This window comes from Perissodus microlepis, chromosome 14 (genome assembly GCF_051167445.1).
Source record: "Perissodus microlepis isolate ML-2025 ecotype Zambia chromosome 14, ASM5116744v1, whole genome shotgun sequence".
NCBI lineage: Eukaryota > Metazoa > Chordata > Actinopteri > Cichliformes > Cichlidae > Perissodus > Perissodus microlepis.
Genome location: NC_140474.1, coordinates 1,236,256 through 1,259,125, shown reverse-complemented (window position 1 = coordinate 1,259,125; position 22,870 = coordinate 1,236,256). Strand labels below are relative to the sequence as shown.

At 46.3% G+C, this 22,870-nt stretch overlaps 2 protein-coding genes across 2 annotated transcripts in view; one reads left to right on the top strand and one right to left on the bottom strand.

Moving 5' to 3' along the window:
• The window catches only part of col4a4 (collagen, type IV, alpha 4), a 57,876-nt gene extending 37,405 nt beyond the window's left edge, over positions 1–20,471 (bottom strand). The window contains exons 1-9 of the mRNA XM_084951402.1: positions 20,123–20,471; positions 17,104–17,247; positions 15,953–15,995; positions 6,980–7,051; positions 2,544–2,678; positions 2,183–2,227; positions 1,971–2,087; positions 129–197; positions 21–56 (exon numbers count right to left, since the gene is read on the bottom strand). Of these exons, the coding sequence (XP_084807528.1) occupies positions 21–56; positions 129–197; positions 1,971–2,087; positions 2,183–2,227; positions 2,544–2,678; positions 6,980–7,051; positions 15,953–15,995; positions 17,104–17,150 (564 nt within the window). The 5' untranslated portion in view covers positions 17,151–17,247; positions 20,123–20,471. The remainder of the gene's footprint in view (positions 1–20; positions 57–128; positions 198–1,970; positions 2,088–2,182; positions 2,228–2,543; positions 2,679–6,979; positions 7,052–15,952; positions 15,996–17,103; positions 17,248–20,122) is intronic.
• Positions 20,472–20,541: 70 nt separating this feature from the next.
• The window catches only part of col4a3 (collagen, type IV, alpha 3), a 46,146-nt gene continuing 43,817 nt past the window's right edge, over positions 20,542–22,870 (top strand). Inside the window, exons 1-2 of the mRNA XM_084951401.1 lie at positions 20,542–20,623; positions 20,841–21,229. Coding sequence (XP_084807527.1) covers positions 21,143–21,229 — 87 coding nt within the window. The 5' untranslated portion in view covers positions 20,542–20,623; positions 20,841–21,142. The remainder of the gene's footprint in view (positions 20,624–20,840; positions 21,230–22,870) is intronic.

The following is a 22,870-nucleotide window of genomic DNA, read 5'->3' as shown; positions in this document are numbered from 1 at the left end:
ATGACAGTTTGTTTACTCACCCACAGACCAGGATGTCCACTGGGCCCAGCATCTCCCTGTCAGATAGAAATGCTTTGATTAATAAGCCAAATCCTGATCCTAACCTGCAGCAGTACAAGTGTACTTACAGTCACTCCAGGGTTACGGATGAAATACATCGCCTGATCTCCTGGATATCCTTTCGGTCCTGGAAAACCCTGAAGAATTAAACACCACAGCGATGGTCAAATAGTACTGGACCAAAGATACAGTGGGATGCAAAGGTTAACCTTGTTAATAGTCATTATTTTCCTGTATAAATCGTTGTTACAATAAAAACTGTCAGTTAAATATATCATACAGGAGACACACAGTGATATTTGAGAAGTGAAATGAAGTTTATTGGATTTACAGAAAGTGCGCAATAATTGTTTAAACAAAATCAGGCAGGTGCATAAATTTGGGCTCCACAAAAAAAGAGATGAAATCAATATTTAGTAGATCCGCCTTCTGCAGAAATCACAGCCTCTAAACGCTTCCTGTAGGCTCCACTGAGAGTCTGGATTGTGCTTGAAGGTATTTTGGACGATTCCTCTTTACAAAACATCTCTAGTTCCTTCAGGTTTGATGGCTTCCGAGCATCAACGGCTCTCTTTGACTCACACCACAGATGTTCAATAATATTCAGGTCTGGGCTGAGATGAACGTTCCAGAATGTTGTTCCTCTGCATGAATGCTTCGGTGGATTTTGAGCAGTGTTTCGGGTCGTTGTCTTGTTGAAAGATCCAGCCCCGGCGCAGCTTCAGCTTTGTCTCTGATTCTCCAGAATCTGCTGATACTGAGTGGAATCCATGTGTCCCTCAGCTTTGACAGGATTCCCAGTCCCTGCACTGGCCACACAGCCCACAGCGTGATGGAACCAGCACCATACTTTACTGGAGGCAGCAGGTGTTTTTCTTGCTGTGTTCTGTTTCCTCCATGCATTACGCCCCTTGTTATCCCCAAATAACTCAATGTTAGTTTCATCAGTCCACAGCAGCTTATTCCAGAATGAAGCTGGTTTGTCCAAATGTGCTTCAGCAAACCTCAAGCGGCTCTGTTTGTGCTGTGGGCGGAGCAAAGGCTTCCTCTGTATCACTCTGGCATACAGCATCTCCTTGTGTAAAGAGCGCCGCATGGTTGAACGATGCACAGCGACTCCATCTGCTGCAACATGACGTTGCAGGTCTTTGGTGCTGGTCTGTGGGTCGACTCTGACTGTGCTCACCGTCGCTTCTGTCTCTCTGAGATGTTTCTCGGTCTGTCACTTCGAGCCTTAACTTGAACTGAGCCTGTGGTCTTTGATTGTCTCAATATGTTCCTAACTGTGGGAACAGACGGCTTAAATCTCTGAGGCAGCTTTCTGTGTCCTTCCCACCATGATGCTGAACAGTCTTTGTCTTCAGGTCATTTGACAGTTGTTCTGAGACCCCCGTGTTGCTACTCTTCAGAGGAAATTAAAAGAGGGAACCTTACAATTGGCCCCCTTAAATACTGTTTCTCATTATTGTTTTCACCTGTGAATTAGTTCTGAAGGTTTTGTAATCAATAAAACGACAACAGATTTGTGCACCTGCCTGATTTTGTTTAAACAATTCTTGCACACTTTCTGTAAATCCAATAAACTTCATTTCACTTCTCAAATATCACTGTGTGTCTCCTGTATGATATATTTAACTGACAGTTTTTATTGCAACAACGATTTATACAGGAAAATAATGACTATTAACAAGGTTAACCTTTGCATCCCACTGTACTGCAGTACACTGTGAACTATCCACACACAGGCTCACAGCAGTGTAAGACTAGAAAACCTCGTCCTTGTTCTCTCAGGACTCTAAAATCTGGATTCTGGAAAACTGAACGTTTCTCCAGCTCTGATTATTTTTACTGTGGCCTTTCGTGACCTCCACAGTGCAGTGTTTGCTATCAGCGTTACTGTCATTTCTGACCAGTTCTCCGTCACGTCCTTGTTCTCCCGGAAGTCCAGCTTTCCCCTTCTCTCCTCTAGTTCCATTACATCCATCCAGACCTGGATGTCCTGGACCTCCAGCAGGTCCCGGGTGTCCCTGGACACACAAACACATAAACTGATGCCGAGAGCGGGACATCACTAGGTCACAGCTGACTGAGCTAAGAGGCCGAGAGGGGCGGGGCTTCTTACCGGAACTCCATCCAAACCTGGAAAACCAGGAACACCAAGAGATCCCTGAAACCATAGACAACAAGCAGACGGTTAAACTGTTCTTCACACAGCTCCTCAGAAACATTAGGGGTTAGATACCATGTGAGGCCTAACAGAGCTCCGATTGGTCAGACAACAGAAACAGTATCTCGTCTTCAGAGGGGTGTACTACAAACTATGTTTTCAGTTTGGATGGTCTATGTGTAAAGCTCCTCTGGTGTTGTCTCTGAGTGGAGCAGAAGGTGCTCAGCTGACCGAGAGAGCTGCTAACACAGAAAGCCTGACTCTGCTAAAGCTGCGTTGCAGTACAACCCCGAGGGCAGAAAACATGTTCCTTCACCATATGTCCTTTCAGGCCTGCAGCTCCTGTTGGCCCCTCATCTCCTCTCTGGCCTTTCTCTCCTGGAGGCCCCTGAGGACCCGGGAAGCCCATGGGTCCATTAGGGCCCTGCAGACCCAGAGAACCAGGAGCACCCTGCAGGACACAAAGACACCTGTTAATCCTTTAAAAACGGAATAAATCTTAATAGAAAACATGAACATCATCAGGTTTCTATCGAGAGCTCTTCTAGGCCGCCTGATCCCGACGCTCTGTCACTACAAAGCACCACTTCTAAAAAATACCAGGACCAATTCTGTTTACATTATACATGCTTCCCTTAGGCAGCATCATTAGAAGACATAGCATACATTTACACTGCTATGCAGATGACACCCAGCTCTATCTGTCCATGAAGCCAGATAACACACACCAATTAGTTAAACTGCAGGAATGTCTTAAAGACATAAAGACCTGGATGGCCGCTAACTTTCTGCTTCTTAATTCAGATAAAACTGAGGTTATTGTACTCGGCCCTGAAAATCTTAGAAATATGGTATCTAAGCAGATTCATACTCTGGATGGCATTACCTTGGCCTCCAGTAACGCTGTGAGGAACCTTGGAGTCATTTTTGACCAGGACATGTCCTTCAACGCACATATTAAACAAATATGTAAGACTGCTTTCTTCCATTTGTGCAACATCTCTAAAGTTAGAAATATCCTGTCTCAGAGTGACGCTGAAAAACTAGTTCATGCATTTATTACTTCCAGGCTGGACGACTGTAATTCATTATTATCAGGAAGTCCTAAAAACTCGCTGAAAAGCCTTCAGCTAATCCAAAATGCTGCAGCAAGAGTCCTGACAGGGACTAGAAGGAGAGAGCATATTTCTCCTGTTTTGGCTTCCTGTTAAATCCAGAATTCAAAATCCTGCTGCTCACATACAAGGTCTTAAATAATCAGGCCCCATCTCATCTGAATCCTTATCACTCGACAAACACGAAGCTGACAAACAAACTAAGAGAATTCAACTGTCTGCTCGAATCTGTTCCTCATTAAATACACGTCACATTAACAAGCTGGCTCGTGGTGTAAAGCGTCGCCTGTCAGAAAGTATAAGAACATATAAAACAATCAGGAGCGTAACTGAACCTGAGACAGACTCTTTATGAATCGCAGCACTGATGGCAGAGCGGGTGGACTTCATATGGTTTAATCCAGATGTTGGTGCATTCGAGTCCCACATGTGTAATGCTGTTATCTGACCATTTGAGGGCGGTGTGGCACCAGAACAATGACACCCCCCCCCACACACACACACACAAACTGCCACGAGGGGTTTGGACTGCTTATCATAAAAGATTCAGAAATGAGTGTGTCAAAAGCACAGCATTGTCCACAGCCACATCCACACATGTGCACAGGAAACACTGATAAGGTCAAAGGTCAGATTTACTGCATAAACTCAGTGGTTCAAACTGAGTAAAAGCAGAGAGCGTTCCAGATAAAGGGCGCGGCGCGTACCTGTGAGCGGCAGGTGCCGTCTTGTCGCGCTCAGCGCTCATGTGCTCACTTTGTGTACACTTGGTTTTTAAGCCTGTTGTTAAGCTGAGTGATGGTGACCCTCAGTGCAGTTTCACTTTAACGCTCTGCTGCATTTCCAGAGCCTTTTCTTATTTTTATTTCTGGACTTGGAAGTGGAGCTTTGATGCCTCAGATAATCATATTAGGGATTATTTCCTTTAGATGATATCGCAAATACAAGAATAGGAAACATGCAGTGTTACCTGCAGGCCGAGGTTTTCACTCACAGGGACGACCGTACACGTCTGAGCTCATTATTAGAAACACGCTTAATATGAAGATGCACCTCTGGACCAGGAGATCCACTTTAACTACAAGGCTCCGTTTGGGCCATGTGATGACAACAGAAACTAAACCAAATCAATGCTTTTCTGAAACTAGGTCATTCGTTCAGAGGTGTGTAGTTTCCCGGCTGAGGAAACATGAATATCTGTGAGGTAATGAGGCCTTACGAGAGCAAAACAAGCATAAAAGCCAAGAAGAACACATGGTGAGCATGTACAGACCGAGTCACCTGGGCAGGTGAGGAGGAGGTCAGTGTGTTTATCGCATGATCTGGCTGCAGAGCTGCATCACAGTAATGTAACTGTAGTGGATCAGGTGTTGCAACAGTGACCATAATCAGAGTGTTTTTGGTCACAACAGTGACCAGAGAGTTTTGTAGTGACTGTAATGACTCACATGATCTGCACACATCATACAGTTGGTTCCATTTTTACCTGATGTACAAATGAAGTTTGACGCCTTGACTAAAACTCCCCTGTATCCAGTGTCCCAGTGTTAGTTAGAGCTCTGTCTGTCTCCAACATCGAGATGTTTATGATCCCTGATGTTATCGGACCAGTGATCACTGATCAGATCCACCAATACAAACTTATTGATACATCTGTGTTTATAATCAAAACCGATTGGTTTGGGTGAATCCGTCGATCCTGTGTGTGTGTGTGTGAGTGTGTGTGTGTCTGTGTGTGTGTGCGTCTGTGAGTGTGTGTCTGTGAGTGTGTGTGTGTCTGTGAGTGTGTGTGTGTGTCTGTGAGTGTGTGTCTGTGAGTGTGTGTGTGTGTCTGTGTGTGTCTGTGAGTGTGTGTCTGTGAGTGTGTGTGTGTGTCTGAGAGTGTGTGTCTGTGTGTGTGTGTGTGTGTGTCTGTGTGTGTGTGTCTGTGAGTGTGTGTGTGTGTGTGTGTGTGTGTCTGTGTGTGTGTCTGTGAGTGTGTGTCTGTGAGTGTGTGTGTCTGTGTGTGTGTGTGTCTGTGTGTGTGTCTGTGAGTGTGTGTGTATGTGTGTGTGTGTGTCTGTGAGTGTGTGTCTGTGAGTGTGTGTGTGTGTGTCTGTGTGTGTGTGTGTCTGTGTGTGTGTCTGTGAGTGTGTGTCTGTGAGTGTGTGTGTCTGTGTGTGTGTGTGTCTGTGTGTGTGTCTGTGAGTGTGTGTGTATGTGTGTCTGTGTGTGTGTGTGTATGTGTGTCTGTGTGTGTGTATGTGTGTCTGTGTGTGTGTATGTGTATGTGTGTGTGTGGCAAAGTGCTTCTACGCAGTGTACCAGGGGCACGAAGAAAAGTTGTCGTACCATAGGCACGAGGAGTGTGTGTGTGTGGCAAAGTGTTTCTGCGCAAAGTACCAGGGGCACGAAGAAAAGTTGTCGTACCATAGGCACGAGGAGTGTGTGTGTGTGTGTGTGTGGCAAAGTGTTTCTGCGCAGAGTACCAGGGGCACGAAGAAAAGTTGTCGTACCATAGGCACGAGGAGTGTGTGTGTGTGTGTGTGTGGCAAAGTGTTTCTGCGCAGAGTACCAGGGGCACGAAGAAAAGTTGTCGTACCATAGGCACGAGGAGTGTGTGTGTGGGTGTGTGTGTGTGTGTGGGTGTGAGTGTGTGTGAGTGTGTGTGTCTGTGAGTGTGTGTGTGTGTGGGTGTGGGTGTGTGTGTGTGAGTGTGTGTGTGTGTGAGTGTGTGTGAGTGTGTGTGTCTGTGAGTGTGTGTGTGTGTGTGGGTGTGGGTGTGTGAGTGTGAGTGTGTGTGTCTGTGAGTGTGTGTGTGTGTGGGTGTGGGTGTGTGTGTGTGTGTGTGTGTGAGTGTGTGTGTCTGTGAGGGTGTGGGTGTGTGTGTCTGTGAGTGTGAGTGTGTGAGTGTGTGTGAGTGTGTGTGTCTGTGAGTGTGTGTGATGAGATGTGACAGCTGTGATCTCTGTTAGTCCTCTCTCCATCCTCCTTTCTCTTAAACCGCTCAGCGTGAAATCACTGGGACAGATGCCTTCCCACAATCCTCTCTGCCTGTCTACTGCCCCCAGCTGTACAAACACACACACACGCGCACACACACACACACAGGAGGTCAGTGTGAAGCTGGACATATACATGTTGTTCTTATTGCTGTTGTTAACTTGATCGGCTGATTGTCATGTGATGTTACATCAGCGGTTTGAATTAATTCATCATAACGTACAAACGAGCCTCAGTCCTGACGACCACGAGCTCTAACAGCAGTTACAGCACAACGCTATCCCGGGCTGGGATAACTGACCTGCGGGGACATGCTCCCTGTTGGCAATAATAAACTTAGGGTGAAAACTCAGGTTCAAGGTTCAGTTAAGTGCAAAGAAATTCAAGCAAGTCCTCTGAAGTGATGAAAACATGCATGTGTGTGAGTAATCTGCTGAGTCAGTTTAAGGTAAACAGCTGGTAATTTAACACCAGCACTCCTCAAACAGCTCCTCATTTCACTGTGTGTGTGTGTGTGTGTGTGTGTGTGTGTGTGTGTGTGTGTGTCCTGAGCTGCCACTGAAGGAGTCTGAGGTTTGTTGACACTGAAGCACGTGCAGCTGCGCTGTGGTTCGCTGCTGTTCGTGTGTGTCAGAGTTAGTGGGCGGAGTCTCACCCTTGCTCCCTTGGCTGGGAAACACTGACAGGTGGAGCAGTCCCGCCCACCACATGGCTCAGACAGGTCACCCTGGAAAAAAGAGAACAACAATATTACATGACATCACCGTATCATAATAAGACATCACCTCAGCTCAGCTGACGCCAGCACTCAGAGCTGTGACATCACGTCTGAGGTCAGCGGCCTTTGGTTTGAAACATGAAGCAAAGGAATCGTTTTTCTCTCCGATTCTCAGCCTGTCGCAGCATCTCTCTCAACACAGTCTGAGAACCTCTGAGCTCCCGTGCTGGTTTATCACTGTAATCACTGTAGATGCAGTAAAGACCAACAAAGAGCAGCACTCGTGTTTATGCTGACCGTGTCACGCACCAGGTTACAGGAGTCGAGGCACAGCCATTCATGAGAGCAACAACATAAACCAGGCTTCAGAGGCAGGAAGGAAGGAATAATCTGGTTCATCTTGTACCTGCAGCTTTGTGTAGCGTCTGAAAGTATTAATCTCCAGTCCTGAAAAAGATGCAGTTCCTGTGACGTCCAGCAGAGGCTCCAGCAGCGTGGATTCCTTCCTGTTGTTTTAGGCTGGGAGGGACCTGCTGTTAGCATATCACAGCCGACGACAGTTTCATCCAGCACATCTGTCTCTCATCTTCATCATCTACGGATTCAAAAGCCCAGCTGAAGCATCCACTCAGCGTCACTCTTCTGTCATCACCTCGTCACTCTGCAGCATTTAGACTGATTTGTCCTCTTCTCATCTTTTCTTCTAGTACTTCTTAAACGCTACTTGCTGTAGCTTCTTGTGATGATCTCCCTGATTTTGTTGGTAGTTAAACTTGATGAATACTGCGTGAGTGAGCCAGAAAGGGCACAACTAAACCCGTCATTAGTTACCTTATCCCCTCATTTCCATCAGCCGCTTCTGGTAAACATCTGGAAGAACGTGCAGCTGGACGGCTGAAGAATGGCAGAGGAAGGCTGAAGTGAAGGTCTGTATTTTTGGGGCCATCCTTGGTGTTTGTGCCCATCAGTAAATGTGGGGTTACTGGTGGGCGGAACTTACAAGACTCGCATCCTCGCTTGCAACTCCCTACTTCCATGCTTAGCTCAGTTTTTCCAGGACCTCTTACCTTTCCAAGCCTTTACAGACTCCAGTGTGTAAAAGAGCAACTAGATGATGCAATTAAGCCTTTGGGAGTTCCTGTCTCTGCGCTCAGCTGTGTGTCCCATCAAACTGAACCTCTTCAGCTTGTGGTCTCAAGTTTCACATTGTCTCTGCTCTACTCCGTCTTCTTGGCTTAAACACAGAAGCCACACATCAGGATTACGATGCTGTTAACTGAGAGCTAGCTGAGGAGCGGAGGCGCTGGTTACAGGAGGATGCCTTCATAACCTGGACAGCTCATAAAAACCGTAGAACCGAATCTTGGTGCATCGTGAGCATTGAACACTCAACAGAATGAAGCTGACCCAGGGAGCCCCGGTACAACCAGGGAGCCGCCCCCCTGCTCAGGCCCTGTGTTGAAATATTCGCAGTGGAGCTTACCTGAGTTCAAGTTTTGCTTGAATAAATAAAGAGTTAAACTGACATTGGTCAACTGGGTCTAAGTCAGTAACATAGTATTTGTTAGAATGAAAGGACTCAACCTGATGTGTGCTTTTAGACTTGGTTTCTGTCTATCGATGCTCCGACCGCAGCACTGTTTTTATTTTCTGTTCAGACAGTGAGGAATGTAAACACAAGTCAGACAGAAAGACAAGCATCTGAGATTCTCAGGAAGCAGACAGCTGACTGTGTGTGTGTTTATCAGATCACGTCAGCGACAATCACGCTCCAATTTTTCTTGACCGATTCTTTCAATGAGAACAGATGTTCAGATGTTCAGATTGATATGACAGAAAAGAGATTTAAACTCTAGAACAAGCCAGAGGCTCATGTTCCAGTGCATTTACAGACACGACCTGTGTGCTCACAGTTAGACGTGTAAACAAACGTGTCAATAAACGTGTAACCTCTGTGACATAACCATTGAAGCAGTACAAGTGCACCTATAAAAATAATCACATTGATCTTAATAAATCGCTCTGTGACCAACCTGTGCACTTTTTATTAAACTACATGGTTTGAAATCGAGCTCAAATTCAAACAAAAACTATCCTGACTGCAGAGCAGCAATATGAACTTTGAGCAATGGGAACACAACCTCTGGCAAACCAGTCTCAGGTGGATTCAGAGTTTTACAGCACAGTCAGGTCCATTTAGCCAGCTACATGGTTGCTTTGGTCATTTCGCCTCTGTACACACAGGAAACTAATCAAAAACATGCAGACTTTCACACTGAAGGTCTGAAAAAAGAAGTATTGCAATATTATTTTAGGAGCTGCAGTCATTTTATACACAGCTCCCCATTCAAAGGCTCAAAAGTAATCGAGTAGTATCATGGACACAGATGATGATCATTCCCTCATTAATCCATAGAAAATGAATTCAGTTCAATTCATTTATTTATTTATTTATGTGGCACCAAATCACAACAACAGTTGCTTCAAGGTGCTTTATACTGAAATTTAGACCTACAAGAAAACAAAAGATCCAATATTGTTTGATTCATGTGTTTAACTCGACTGCGGCACTTTAAATGAGTTCCACAGAGACGCTAACAAGAATCCATAAACATGTTTGCAGTGGCAAATCTACAATCTGGTCCATCCTTTAAAAAAAGGATCACCCTGAGGTTTGTCAGAAAATGATTTAGTCTCACAGAAAGCTGCTCACAGCTGGCACAGATTTAGAGTCTCGCGTCAGCTTATTTGGAGCGTCAGATGAAGATGTGTTAAATAAGACACCCGATTCTACATTTACTCGACGAACTCAACGGAGCCTCCAACCCAAAGCAGAGACACAACAACAACAGCAACAAGACTCCGGGTTCATCTCAGCGTGGCTGAGGCATGGATTTCACAGCCCTGAGGTTTAAAGCAGGATGGCTGGGGATGGTGAGAACGGTGGGATGACAATATCGACTTTGGACCCCACCCCACTTTAGACGGACGTCGGTCTAATCAATGGGTTTACGTCAATAAACTTTAGAAACACATTTTTTTCCTTAATAAACTTTAATTGCACTCAAAATAAACTGCTGGAATTTCAGGACCACGGACAGCGACTGAGGCTTTCACGGTGATTGGTGCTCCAACAGGTGAGTGGGGGATGTGGTGCTGCCCTCAGACGCCTCACTGACAGGCCCTCATACCAGACTCTTAAACACATGTGTTTGTCAGGTTACATGTGCTCTTAAAGCCTCAGACTGACAGTCTCTGTGCCTGTTTGAGAAAATAGGGTTGATGCTATTGGCTCTATGATTGGCCGATTCTTGGACTTGACCAATAGCTGCTCTTCTACAGTGTAGCGCTGCGTGTGCATAAATCCACTCATGTAAGCTACTTTGTTGTTATTTATAACAGATATTAGGGGACATGTGCAGATGAATAGCTGTACTTGTATATATTGTCAGGGTTGCATAGTAACCAGCACAAGGTCGTGAAAACAATCTGTACGTTTCAAGAATATTAATGTTTCAATATTCCACAAATACTGTTTATGTACACGTGTTCAGTAAAATAACAGAGTATTTGTGATATTGTAACTTGGTCCTGCTTTAAATTAATTTTTTTGTATTTCGGGCTTTTTCTGGTCCTCGCTGTCCTCTAGTTACAAACACAAGCGGTCAACTGCACGCTGCAGTTTGCTTTTCTGTTTTCTAATTTGTGATTTTTATTGACAGGACGAACACAACCAGAACATAAATAAGACTGAAAGGCGACCTCATCACAAACAATACGCACAAACCAAACAGACTGAATAATACTTCTGTCACTGCTACCTGAGCCAACGCTGCGACCTTCTGGATTTCTTCCTTGACAAAATGAACACAGGTCGACACCATTCAGTCAAATCGCCTTTAGGTAGTTTCATGCCCAGCTGCCTGATTGTTTTTCACCTCACTGTCCTTATATGGCATCACTTTGGCATCACTCTTTGAAGAAGCCTTGAATGTCGAGTTTTCTTCATTTATGAAAGCCAGTGACACAAATCAGTTAGTCGCACAGCGCATGTCATAAAGACAAAAAGACCTGCATGTCCTGTTTTTCTGTCCTGCAGACAGAACAGACGTTACCATCCTGGACACCTTGGACGGCACAGGCTAGTATTTACACTCTGACATGCTTTCATTCATCTTCTTCTAGCTGCTGCCTTTAGAGGTCACCATGTCCCAGAATCCCCCTCTGTCACACCAACCCTCTTCACCACATCCATCAATCTTCTCTTTTCCTCCTGCCTGGCAGGTCTATCATATCCACATGTGCAAACCATCTCAGGCTCTCCGACTCCCCCTTGACAGACCCAGTGAACATCTGAACAGCTTCAGCTCTGTAACTTCAGCTCAGTCCCTTGCTTTGTTGACCCTCTGCTCCTTCGTCTTTGCCTCTCCTTCTGTCTCCGTCTCATTCAGACACATGTATTCCGTCTTCTTTCGTTCCTCTTCTCTGCAGGATCTCCTCCAACTGCTCTCTGCTCTCACTACAGATCACAGTGTCATCTGCAAACATCATAGTCCACGGATTCTGAACTTACTGGTCGACCCATCTGTCCCTCACGCCTCACCTCTGTCTCTCTGTCCTCATACTGCAGCACCCTCATCTACTTCCTAATGCAGTAGCACAGTTCCTCTCTCAGCAACCAATCACCTGCTTTCTCTGATCTTTCTCTGATCCAAAAAGACACCGTGACACTCCTTCAGTTTGCAGCAGATGGCCCCGCCCCTCCATGAGCCTGGTTCTGCTGGAGGTTTCTTCCTGTTAAAAGGGAGTTTTTCCTTCCCACTGTCGCCAAAGTGCTGCTCATAGAGGGTCATATGACTGTTGGGTTTTCTCTGTATGTATTATTGTAGGGTCTGCCTTACAATATAAAGCGCCTTGAGGCGACTGTTGTTTGGCGCTGTGTAAATAAACATACTGCCCTCCTGCATGCCTCTCCTTAACACCACACCTACACAACAGCTTTTCATCAGCCCTGTTCACCTGTCCATTGAAATCACCCCCAACCCCACCTCCACTACCACCACTCTCTATGTGTCTTTGTCTTCTACCTGATCTCCAACCTGTAGGGCATACACACTGATGACATCCAGCATCGACCCTTCAATTCACAGCTTCAAACCCACGATCTCGTCTGACACTTTCTCCACGACACTATTCGCTGTGGGATCAATAAAGTGTCTGTCTATTCACAGACTCCTGTCCTCCTGTGAAATCCCATGCAGAAATCCTACAAACACCCCGATGTTTGATTGCACTTCGTACTGAAAGATTAAACACAAATGCACTGATGTGGCTGTGCTCTGAGGGGTCATCGGGCAGAACAGTAGGACCTGATCCAGGATGTTCCTCTTCACACATCCCACACCGAGTGTCCCTGTTGATGTAGCCAGTGTGTTTTTTTTCCTCTGTGGGCCCCAGACAGCGAGTTTCTCAGCAGGCAGCAGTGTTTGTGTTAGCAGCCGCATTCCTGCAGCGTTGTGTAAACGAGGTTATCAGTGAGGCGTGGCTATCAGCAGGAATGTGACTGCTATCACTTTATCTGCTGTCAGGACTCCCAAACCATCATCCTTCCATCCACCTCCATTTATGCTGCACTATCACTACTTACGCTGTCATGACTCTCTGCACTCACATCACCTCTTCATCAGCACTCCGGCTGTACTCAAACCAGCTTCCAGCGTCTTCCATTAATCACCATCCCTCTGTCTGGGGTACCGAGATGAAGGGACTGACTGGCTGACCAGAAATCCCGGCCGCTGATTGGCCGGCGTTGCTGCTGTTCCCAGACAGACTGAACCTGGTGACCTCAACGTGACAGGCAGGGTAAAGAAAACAGTCTCCATCTCTACAACATCTGAGGATCCAGGTCTGATCCCTGAGGGACTCCAGAGGACCTGAACAATCAGACCCTGAGCTCAGTCCAGTGTTGTTTACATACAGATGAGGACAAATTATTATGAAATTTAAAGTTTGTCACTTACTGTTCTCTAACAGTCAGGAATTTTTAAACGTAGCATTTCTAAACATGCTCGTTGCCAACTGGGCAACATGCCTCGTTTCTATTTGCATACAATTACAGAAGTATGAACATACAAAGTTACACGGTACAGAACAACTTCAGACTGATGTGCACACAACTGTGCCATCAACGTCCAAAACAGACGTTGCTCCAGGTGAAGAACAACATCCAGAAAACCAAAGTGAACGTCACTGAGCCCTGACTTCAATCCCACTGAAAATCTGTGCGGTGAACTGAAGACCGAGGTCTATGCAAGAAAACCATCGAGTCTGGACAGCTGCTAAAGAACAATTAGCTGGGATTGTTCAGGAGACGTGAGACTTGTTAAAGCTGCAGCGACCGCTGCTGTCATTTACTGCACGAAACACAAATGACTATTAGCTTCATGGGGCTATGCACCCCTCAGGGTCAGATGGCCCATCTCGTCTTCAGCCTGCAGACCATCTGTGAAGGATCCACCAAACACCTGACGCTGTTAGCGTCCTGCCAGGTCATTGGGTTTAGATAATATTCCCTCTTTTTGTGGAGTTTCCGCATGTTAAGAACACACAAACTGTAGACACCAACAAACCTGCTACAGTCAGATCATCTGTCACTGGTAGTTTTGCATTAAAAAGAAAAACCAGCTTGTAAAATGTAAACCATCACTTTTGTTTTCATCAGGTCTGATCCGGGGCTGCTGACTTTGTGGATCCTCTGCTCACTAATCCTACACTGAGCCCAAGTCCTCCAGCGAGGCCGAGACTTAACCTTCATCAGACATGATTAAACGATTCATCGTCAGGCTGGTAAACAAAACACTACCAACTGTTTCAAATCCTTCAAGAAGAAAAACATTCACTGCTTCAAAGCTGGTTTTTGTTTTTTGTCATATCTGACGAGGACGCACCGACTCCTGGGACGCTGATATATCTGCAGTTATGTTGATGTCAGCACCGTTTGATTGGTTTCAGTAATATGGGATCAGCTTTGCTCTGTATCGAGTGCCTTTCTGTATTTCATAGATTTACATGTTACTGATGAACTATGGCAGTTTGGGCGATCGGCTGACGCTCTGATGGCGTTTTTGACTAAAATAAATAAATTAATCGGGTGATTGCTCCATAATAAAAATAACTGTTGGTTGCAGAAGCACCGTTTAGTTCAGTGTTGCAGTATCGGCAGGAGTGACTATAATCAGCTGTCTCCTCAGTCACTTTCCTGTCTCGTGTTCCTCCACCTTCAGTTAGCAACATTAGCCATTATTATTGTCTGCAGTCACAGTGCGGTTAGCAAAGTGGACATGAAGCTGTTCTCCACCTGCTACACCAGAAATATAATCACTAAGACCCATCAGACTGCAGGACTAGAGCCTCACACACTGCCACAGTGAGCCGGCCGGGACGCCTGCTGGTAGCAAAGCACTGGAGGTAGCTAGTTTTCAAATGAATAGAGACAGATTGACCATTAGTTTGTTGTCTGTGGATGACATCATTCTCTCTGACAGATGATATAACAGAAATAAAATGACCCGTCAGAGCAAAGCTCATGTGCGGACAACCCTGGAAAAAGGTAACGAGATGAAACGATGTGGGAAGAAGCTTCATTCGAGAACAGCAGCTTGTTTTAGATGTTAGTAGTTTCAGTGGATTAGCTCACGGCAGAGAAAGTCATTCTACAGTTCCTGGTCAGCGCTGTTTAAACGGTGTTTTCATGTCTCCTGGCTCTGTGGGCGGAGCCTTAGCTAACAAAAGCAGACGGCACCAATCTGATGCCAGGTGCGACTGACTGTGATTTCACCAGCTGTTTACTGCTGGTTGGCAGAAGCTTGTGTTTCTTTGGTTATTGTGAGGTGGATCGTGGTGTACAGAGAAGCTTCAGCTCCTCTGTGAGCACCAGGATGAGTCGTCACCGTTAAAGAAGTCCGATTTCAGAATCTGATTCAGAAACAAGCGAGGATGGAACGTGAGATTCGTCCTCTCTCTGAGAAGACTGTAGGACTCAGGCTTCAAGGAGAAGCCCAGAGTGGAGGTGGCTGCTTGGTGGATGAACCCTGAGCTCCATCCGAGTGCTCAGGATTCATCTGCAGAAAGGCTTCAGTATTACTTAAACTACATGCATCAGTCTAACTCCTGTGTGCTGAGTGAGGCTGCAGGTACTGAGGCAAAGGACAGAATGTGTCATTAGACAGCACAATATGTGAGAGCACATTTATGATGCCTGCGATGACAGACAGCAATGGAGGCTATCAGAGGTTCTGTTGCTCCCTGCATCTGACGCAGGACTCAAACCTGAACTCTGTAACACCTGTAATGCATCACTGTCCCGAAGCTCCACATCAAAATTTGCATCAAATTAAAATACCAGTACCGAAGACCAGAAAGGCCCAGTGGCAGCATACAGGTCGGACTCATCAGAACAACAAGCAGAGGTTGAGAAAGCACAGTGATCATGTAAAAAGACAAAAGGAAGTGAAATTATGTGAAGCCGTGTATTTCCTGCAAACAGCAGAATAAAACAGTCTGTCTGCACCTGGATACAGAAGCACAGCTGTGAGATCGTCATTTCACAGCTGGAGGGAAATTTAAACACGACAGCACAGCCCGACTATTGGCCAGGACATCTGATGATGTCATCCCACCAATGATTCATCTTTACATCATATGACAACTTCCACGCTGTGGTCTGCGATTTGACCAATAAGAGCAGAGATACTTTAACCATGGAAACAAACTAATGGACAGAAAACTTGTTTCAGCTGACTCGATTTGATGACATCACACACTAGTGAAAGACAACAAGCTGTGATTGGCTGGTGGCCAACGTTTGCTGGACCAGACTGAAAGGGCTTATAAAGGCAGAGGTGGACTCACCCCGAGAGCTGCTGGCAGGGCTTTGAGTACGATCAGGAGGCACCTGAAGGAGAGAGGACACAGGTGAAACATGAACGCAAAGGAATGATAAAAAACGTTGATCCACAGTGATGCATAAAGCCCCAACCAGCTTAAACAGGCAGCAGCTATTAAACTATGAAATGCACCCACACTCAGGGTTCCCACCAACACTACGAAACTGTACGGCAGGGGTGGGCAACTCCAGGCCTCGAGGGCCGGTGTCCTGCAGGTTTTAGATCTCACCCTGGGTCAACACACCTGAATCAAATGATTAGTTCATTACCAGGAATCTGGAGAACTTCAAGATATGTTGAGGAGGTCATTTATCCATTTAAATCAGCTGTGTTGGATCAAGGACACATCTAAAACCTGCAGGACACCGGCCCTCGAGGCCTGGAGTTGGACACCCCTGATGTACGGTGAGACTTGGTTTATAAGCTAAGATGTAAAACGCACCACAGTTCGTATGAAGAAAATAGTCTATGGTTTGTAATCTATAGTTAAAAGAGGGTGATGAGGTGGAGCAAGATGTAGTGTGCTTAAACTTAATCCAGGCATCCGTACCTCGCATCTGAGCACGTGCATCACCCAAACACAGAGTTACAGACGTGTGTAACATGTCAGCAACTCCAGTTAGCTGAGGTGAAGCCTAGCAGACAGCTAGCAGATCCAAACACCTGTGTCACCATCCACCTGTCAGCCAAAGAGGCCACGCCCCTAAACTTTAAACCTTCTTACATATTAACCAGGTGAACCCTAAAAACATTCTTCTACTGTACAGGTGTTATGAAGGAGGACATTATCCACAGAGACAAACAGTTTGTGTATCAGGCTGCAGTCATGTTTATTTCTGCTGTACAGTTTTAACATGTGAGTCTATGGGGACTGACTCACTGCTGCCTCTGCTGGATGCCAGAGGAACTGCAGCTATTGGGACTGTAGAGTCGGTGTCTTTTGTCACTGTAACATTGTTACAGGTGTTGCATGGGTTGTGCTGCTGTTTGCACATGAACTCATCTTCATCGTAAAAGAATTTAGTGTCATGTTACCAAAGACCAGACTGTCAGCAAAAGATTCAGTCATGGAAACGTAAACTTAACAGACGTGTTCACGTGTGCGGTTTTATTTACCAGAGCAGATTGAGACCACAGGCATCAGAGCAGGAAGTCAGCAGCATATTGCCTTCGGCTCAGAGGAAGTCCCTCCTGCTACACTCTGACTCCACCTCCAGGCGGTTCTCGGCCTGTGAGGACACTCCGACGCTGTTGGTCGTCCTGCAGGAACAAAGACAAACTGAGGCTGAAGATGATGAAGGTGAAACCACACACACCTGACCAGGATCAAGCCGTCAGAATAAAAGTCGTAATAATAATAATGATGTAATATTAACCCTAACCCTCACCCCTTTCATGTGAAGCTCACATGAAGCTGGTTATTAACTTAGTGAGCTGATAACCTGCTTCGTTAGTTTGAGTGAATCCAGACACCAGGAAGATATCCCAGGTGTGTTAAACTCACTTCCTGGTACAGGCCTCTTAGCTGTGTCTGTTTGTGAGTAACTTCCTGCTTGGACAGCCAATCAGGACTTCTAAACTTTGTGTTTGAACTGCACATGGACAGCAGCCCACGCTCCCCACAGTCATGTTCTTTAGAGGATGCTGATGCTAAGAGCAGCAGCAGGTGTGTCTGGAAGTCAGCCAATCAGAGAGCTGTGTCTCTAGAACCTGTCAGCCTCTTACTGCTCCCTGATTGGCTGCTATGACTATGATGTTGTATTTGTTGCAGGTGTTCAGGAGCTTCTGTGATGCATATTTAATGTGATGAAAGTTGCTCTAACAGCATCATGAGCTCCATCAGCTCTTGCCTCTGAAACTGAGGGTTTCAGTAACCTCCGCCTGCTACAGCCCGACCGAACCAAGCTGCTGCAGCGCCCGCTCACAGAGCCAGACAGCAGGAACGATCCGTGTCAGTCACCGTGTTCCTGCAGGAGGCTCGTAGCTAACAGCAGCCTCGGAGCTTCGAGCTCCACGGCGTGATGCTAGCAGCACGAACAGCTGTTCGTCCTGCTAGCAGCACGAACAGCTGTTCGTCATGCTAGCAGCAGGAACAGCTGTTCGTCATGCTAGCAGCAGGAACAGCTGTTCGTCATGCTAGCAGCAGGAACAGCTGCTCGTCATGCTAGCAGCACGAACAGCTGCTCGTCATGCTAGCATCACGTACAGCTGGGCGTCATGCTAGCAGCACGAACAGCTGCTCGTCATGCTAGCAGCACGAACAGCTGCTCGTCATGCTAGCAGCACGAACAGCTGTTCGTCATGCTAGCAGCACGAACAGCTGGGCGTCATGCTAGCAGCACGAACAGCTGTTCGTCATGCTAGCAGCACGAACAGCTGTTCGTCATGCTAGCAGCAGGAACAGCTGCTCGTCATGCTAGCAGCACGAACAGCTGCTCGTCATGCTAGCATCACGTACAGCTGCGCGTCATGCTAGCAGCACGAACAGCTGCTCGTCATGCTAGCAGCACGAACAGCTGCTCGTCATGCTAGCAGCACGAACAGCTGCTCGTCATGCTAGCAGCACGAACAGCTGTTCGTCATGCTAGCAGCACGAACAGCTGTTCAGTTTAAACTCTGTTCAGAAGTGTCATTCAAACGTTTCAAAAGACAAAAACTGCAAAACGAAGCAGGAGAAAAACAAAAAGTATCATCAGAAACTGAGAACGACCACAGACAGAAGGTTCATGGGACAGGGTGAACGACCAGAAAGGGAAAGGAAGCAAAGGGAGGAAGTAAACCTTCAAAGTAAAACAGGAAGTAACTAAAAGACAGTTTGAAATGTCTTTGTGTGTGCTGCAGTTCAAAAATGAAAACTCAGACACAGAAAAAGACAAATTTACAGCTGCTTTCATTTTGTGATCATTTCTCAGCTCTTGTGAAACATGTGAAATAAGTAAAATCCAGCAAACTCAGAAATGATGATCATCACATGACTCCGGTGAGCCTCCCCAGTGATGCTAACCTCAGTGATTAGCTTTGAGCACACGGGTATTTTTCAAATCGCAGCCTCTTCTCTGCGTTTGGGCCTTTGTCCAAACGTAAACGATGTTTTGGATCATTGAAAACTGAGATTTTTAAAAACTCTGTTTTTGTGTTTACGTGTGGACGAGGAAAACAGAGATTTAGTCACGAAGCATCAAAGGTGTGCGACGCGTTACTGTTTCACATCATTGAATTTCTGCATTGATACAGACAAAACACTGCTGCTTTTAACCTCACACTCTTACATACAGTTACTGTCCCTCTGTTTACAACGACTGCTTCTATGCGCCATCTTTGTTTACGCTTTCCCTCCCAGGCTTCTAGACTTCTGATTGGCCAACATTTCTACACAGTTAGGATTATATCACCACCTGTTGCTTTGGCATGTTCTTGACAGCGTTTCACTTTGTTTTTCAAGTTTGGGATTTAAAAAACAAAACAAAAACAGAAAATCTCTGTTTACAAAAATATCCTGTACATGTGGACGTAGTGTTCCGCTGCCATCTTTTACATACAGTCTATACACAAGTCCTGTTTTTGCACATACTGTAAAACAGAAATGTGTTTTAATATTTGATGGATTGTCTTTATGGTATTTTCAGTCTGATAAATGGATCTTGTGAAAGGAACAGCATGTTTAGGGAAAGTCCAGTTCTGATTCTCCAGACCGGGTCCCTCAGGCTGAGCCCAGAACCACCACCCAGGGAAGGGGGACCTGCCACAGCCGGGGCGAAATCTGCTTAAAGTAAACGATCTAGATCAGCCCCATCGATCCCTTCACAGCTACACGTTTAAAGCACATGAATCGGCATCTGCGCCAAATCCGCTAATTAACAATTAACGCAGAAGCACGTGGACTTTAATGCTCATAGTGCACCGCGGTTTGGTGCGTGCAGACTTAAGGAAGTATCCTCACCGAACTTCAAGTATAAATCACCACAGAGTAAAAGTACTCGAGTACTTCTCCTCATTAACGTTATTTACCTGGATGATGTGCTCAGACATTCAGACTCTAATAGGCGGCTAATTAACAGCTGACTAACCATAATCAGCTGACGGTGATCGATCGGCAGCCCGATACCCAACCAAACGGTCACGTGAGTTTTCCTACCTGAAGCTGTCACTGTCCGGAGCTTCACGCGCTTTTCATGTCGCTGCAAACCTGAGCACAACTTCGCAGGAGCTCACACACAGCAGACAGGTCAAGCTGCAGCGCACAGCAACAACAGCACTTCCGGCACCCTGCGCCTGCGTGCGGTGCTGCTCCGTCCAGGTGTGTAGACAGCTGCACGCTAACAGCCTGCTGACACACCTGAGCTTTCTGCTTCACTTTGATGAAATCAAATCTGTCTTAATCCTGAAATTCGCGCCAGTTTAGCTCATTTATTATTCACGTGAGCTTTCTCGTGCACAGCTCGTGCAGGAGTGCCTGCAGCTCCTCAGCTTCACCCTCAGGTGCTGCACTCGCAGCTCCTCCCCCCTCCTCACACCTGAGGCTTTCTTGGCTTTGTGAAGCACTTGTTTCAGGTCTCCAGTCTTCCAGGCGCGTTGTCCTCAAAGCTGAGAGGATGCTGCCTCTGCATCAGCTACACCTGCTCCTCCACCATCACAGGTCTCCTTCCTTTCAGCATCACCTGTTTATTCACTGTCATCAGCCGATCCTGTGTGAACGTGCTCTTTAACCGCCACCTCCTTTCTTGTTTTTGATCTTTCATCTGAGAGAAACCCTGAAATACAGTTTTTATGCTTTTCTTTTCTCTCATATTAATAAAACGCGTGATTTTTGTCTGAGAGCAGAAACTTTAAAATTACAAATGTTTTCCCACCAGGAACAAACTCAACCACCACGAAGATTTCTTAATAAAAGGATGGAGCTGTGACCAGATTTCCTTCAGGGCCAAGGTTTTATTTTGAAGGTCACGGCGGAAGTCTCGTGCTGAGTGTGACTGTGTTGGCTCCTGTGTCATCGGGCTGAGCTTCCATCCGAGAGCAGCTGCTGTGTCCGGGCTCCGGCAGGTGCGAGGACCCTCTTCTGGACTGAAGCGGACCTGAGCACAATCTGGGATCCGACCCGACCCGAGCCGAGCCGAGCCGAGCCGTCGCGGCTGGAGGCAGCTGCCCGCCCGCCTGCATGGAGCCTCTGGCCGCCCGGAGGCGCAGGATCCTCCCGCTGCTGGTCCTCTGGAGCTGCCTGAGTGCGGCCGTGCACGGGGAGAAGGTGAGTGACCTTCACCCAGGTGACCAGGCTCACCTGCTGCTCAGTACTCTGCCGACAGACGTCACGCGATCAGAGACAGGTGTGGGTGACGTCAGAGTTTTTCCAAAGTATTTAATAACAAAAAACCTACTACTATTATGATGATGATGGTTATTATTGTTATTAATATTATTATTATTATTATTGGTGTTGATATTATATATTTGTTATATAACCAGGTGGATTAATTGATTTATTTAAAAATCAAATCACGTGAGCAACCCTGAAGGCCACCTTTAGTTCACACACTGAGTATTTAACCTGAGCGTCAGTCTGCGCTCACACACTGCACAGGTGTATCACACCTGCACAGATACCTGCTAATCACAGCTCAGTAACATCCAAATAAAATCAAACTTCACCAAAGCTTCCGCTCAGCCTTCCTGGACGGTCTGTTACTATAGTAACCTCACAGGAGCCGCTTATTGGTCATTAAAATGGTCAAGAGGTCCAGTTCGGGTAAAGCCCAGCAGCTACAGACACCTGTGTCACCATCCACCTGTCAGTCAAAGAGGCCACGCCCCTAATAATGCAAACTTTAAGCTTTAATACAATCTAACCAGGTGAGTTATGGAACAGTATGTGGTTTACAGACCTATTAGTGACGTTAATTATCAATCAGTTTACTGATGATGATCAATGAGAGTTATTAAAATGACCAGACTCTCTGTCGCTCACCTGCTCAGGTACTAAAAGCAACCCTGCAGGAGGTCGAGCTGCAGAAGTTTCCTTTTTCTATTTACTGCGGATATCAAAGAATCTACAAAGAATGTCAGACAGGAAATGAAAGCAGTCTGTCTGTGTGCAGACGGACAGACGGACAGACGGGATTCTGTCTGTTGGTTTAGGACACACACACACTCACTTACACACACACACACACGCACACTCACTTACACACACAGACACACTCACACACAGACACACTCACACACAGACACACACACTCTCACACACACACGCATACACACGCACACACACACACACACACTCACTTACACACACAGACACACTCACACACAGACACACACACTCTCACACACACACACACACACACACACACACACACTCACTTACACACACAGACACACACACACACTCTCACACACACACACACTCTTACACACACAGACACACTCACACACTCTCACACACACACACACTCTCACACACACATACACACACACACACACTCACTTACACACACAGACACACTCACACACAGACACACTCACACACAGACACACTCACACACAGACACACACACTCTCACACACACACACACACACACACACACACACACACTCACTTACACACACAGACACACTCACACACTCTCACACACACATACACACACACACACACTCACTTACACACACAGACACACTCACACACAGACACGCACACACACACACACTCACACACAGACACACTCTCACACACACATACACACACACACACACTCACTTACACACACAGACACACTCACACACAGACACGCGCACACACACACACACTCACACACAGACACACTCACACACACACTCTCACACACACACACACTCTTACACACACAGACACACTCACACACTCTCACACACA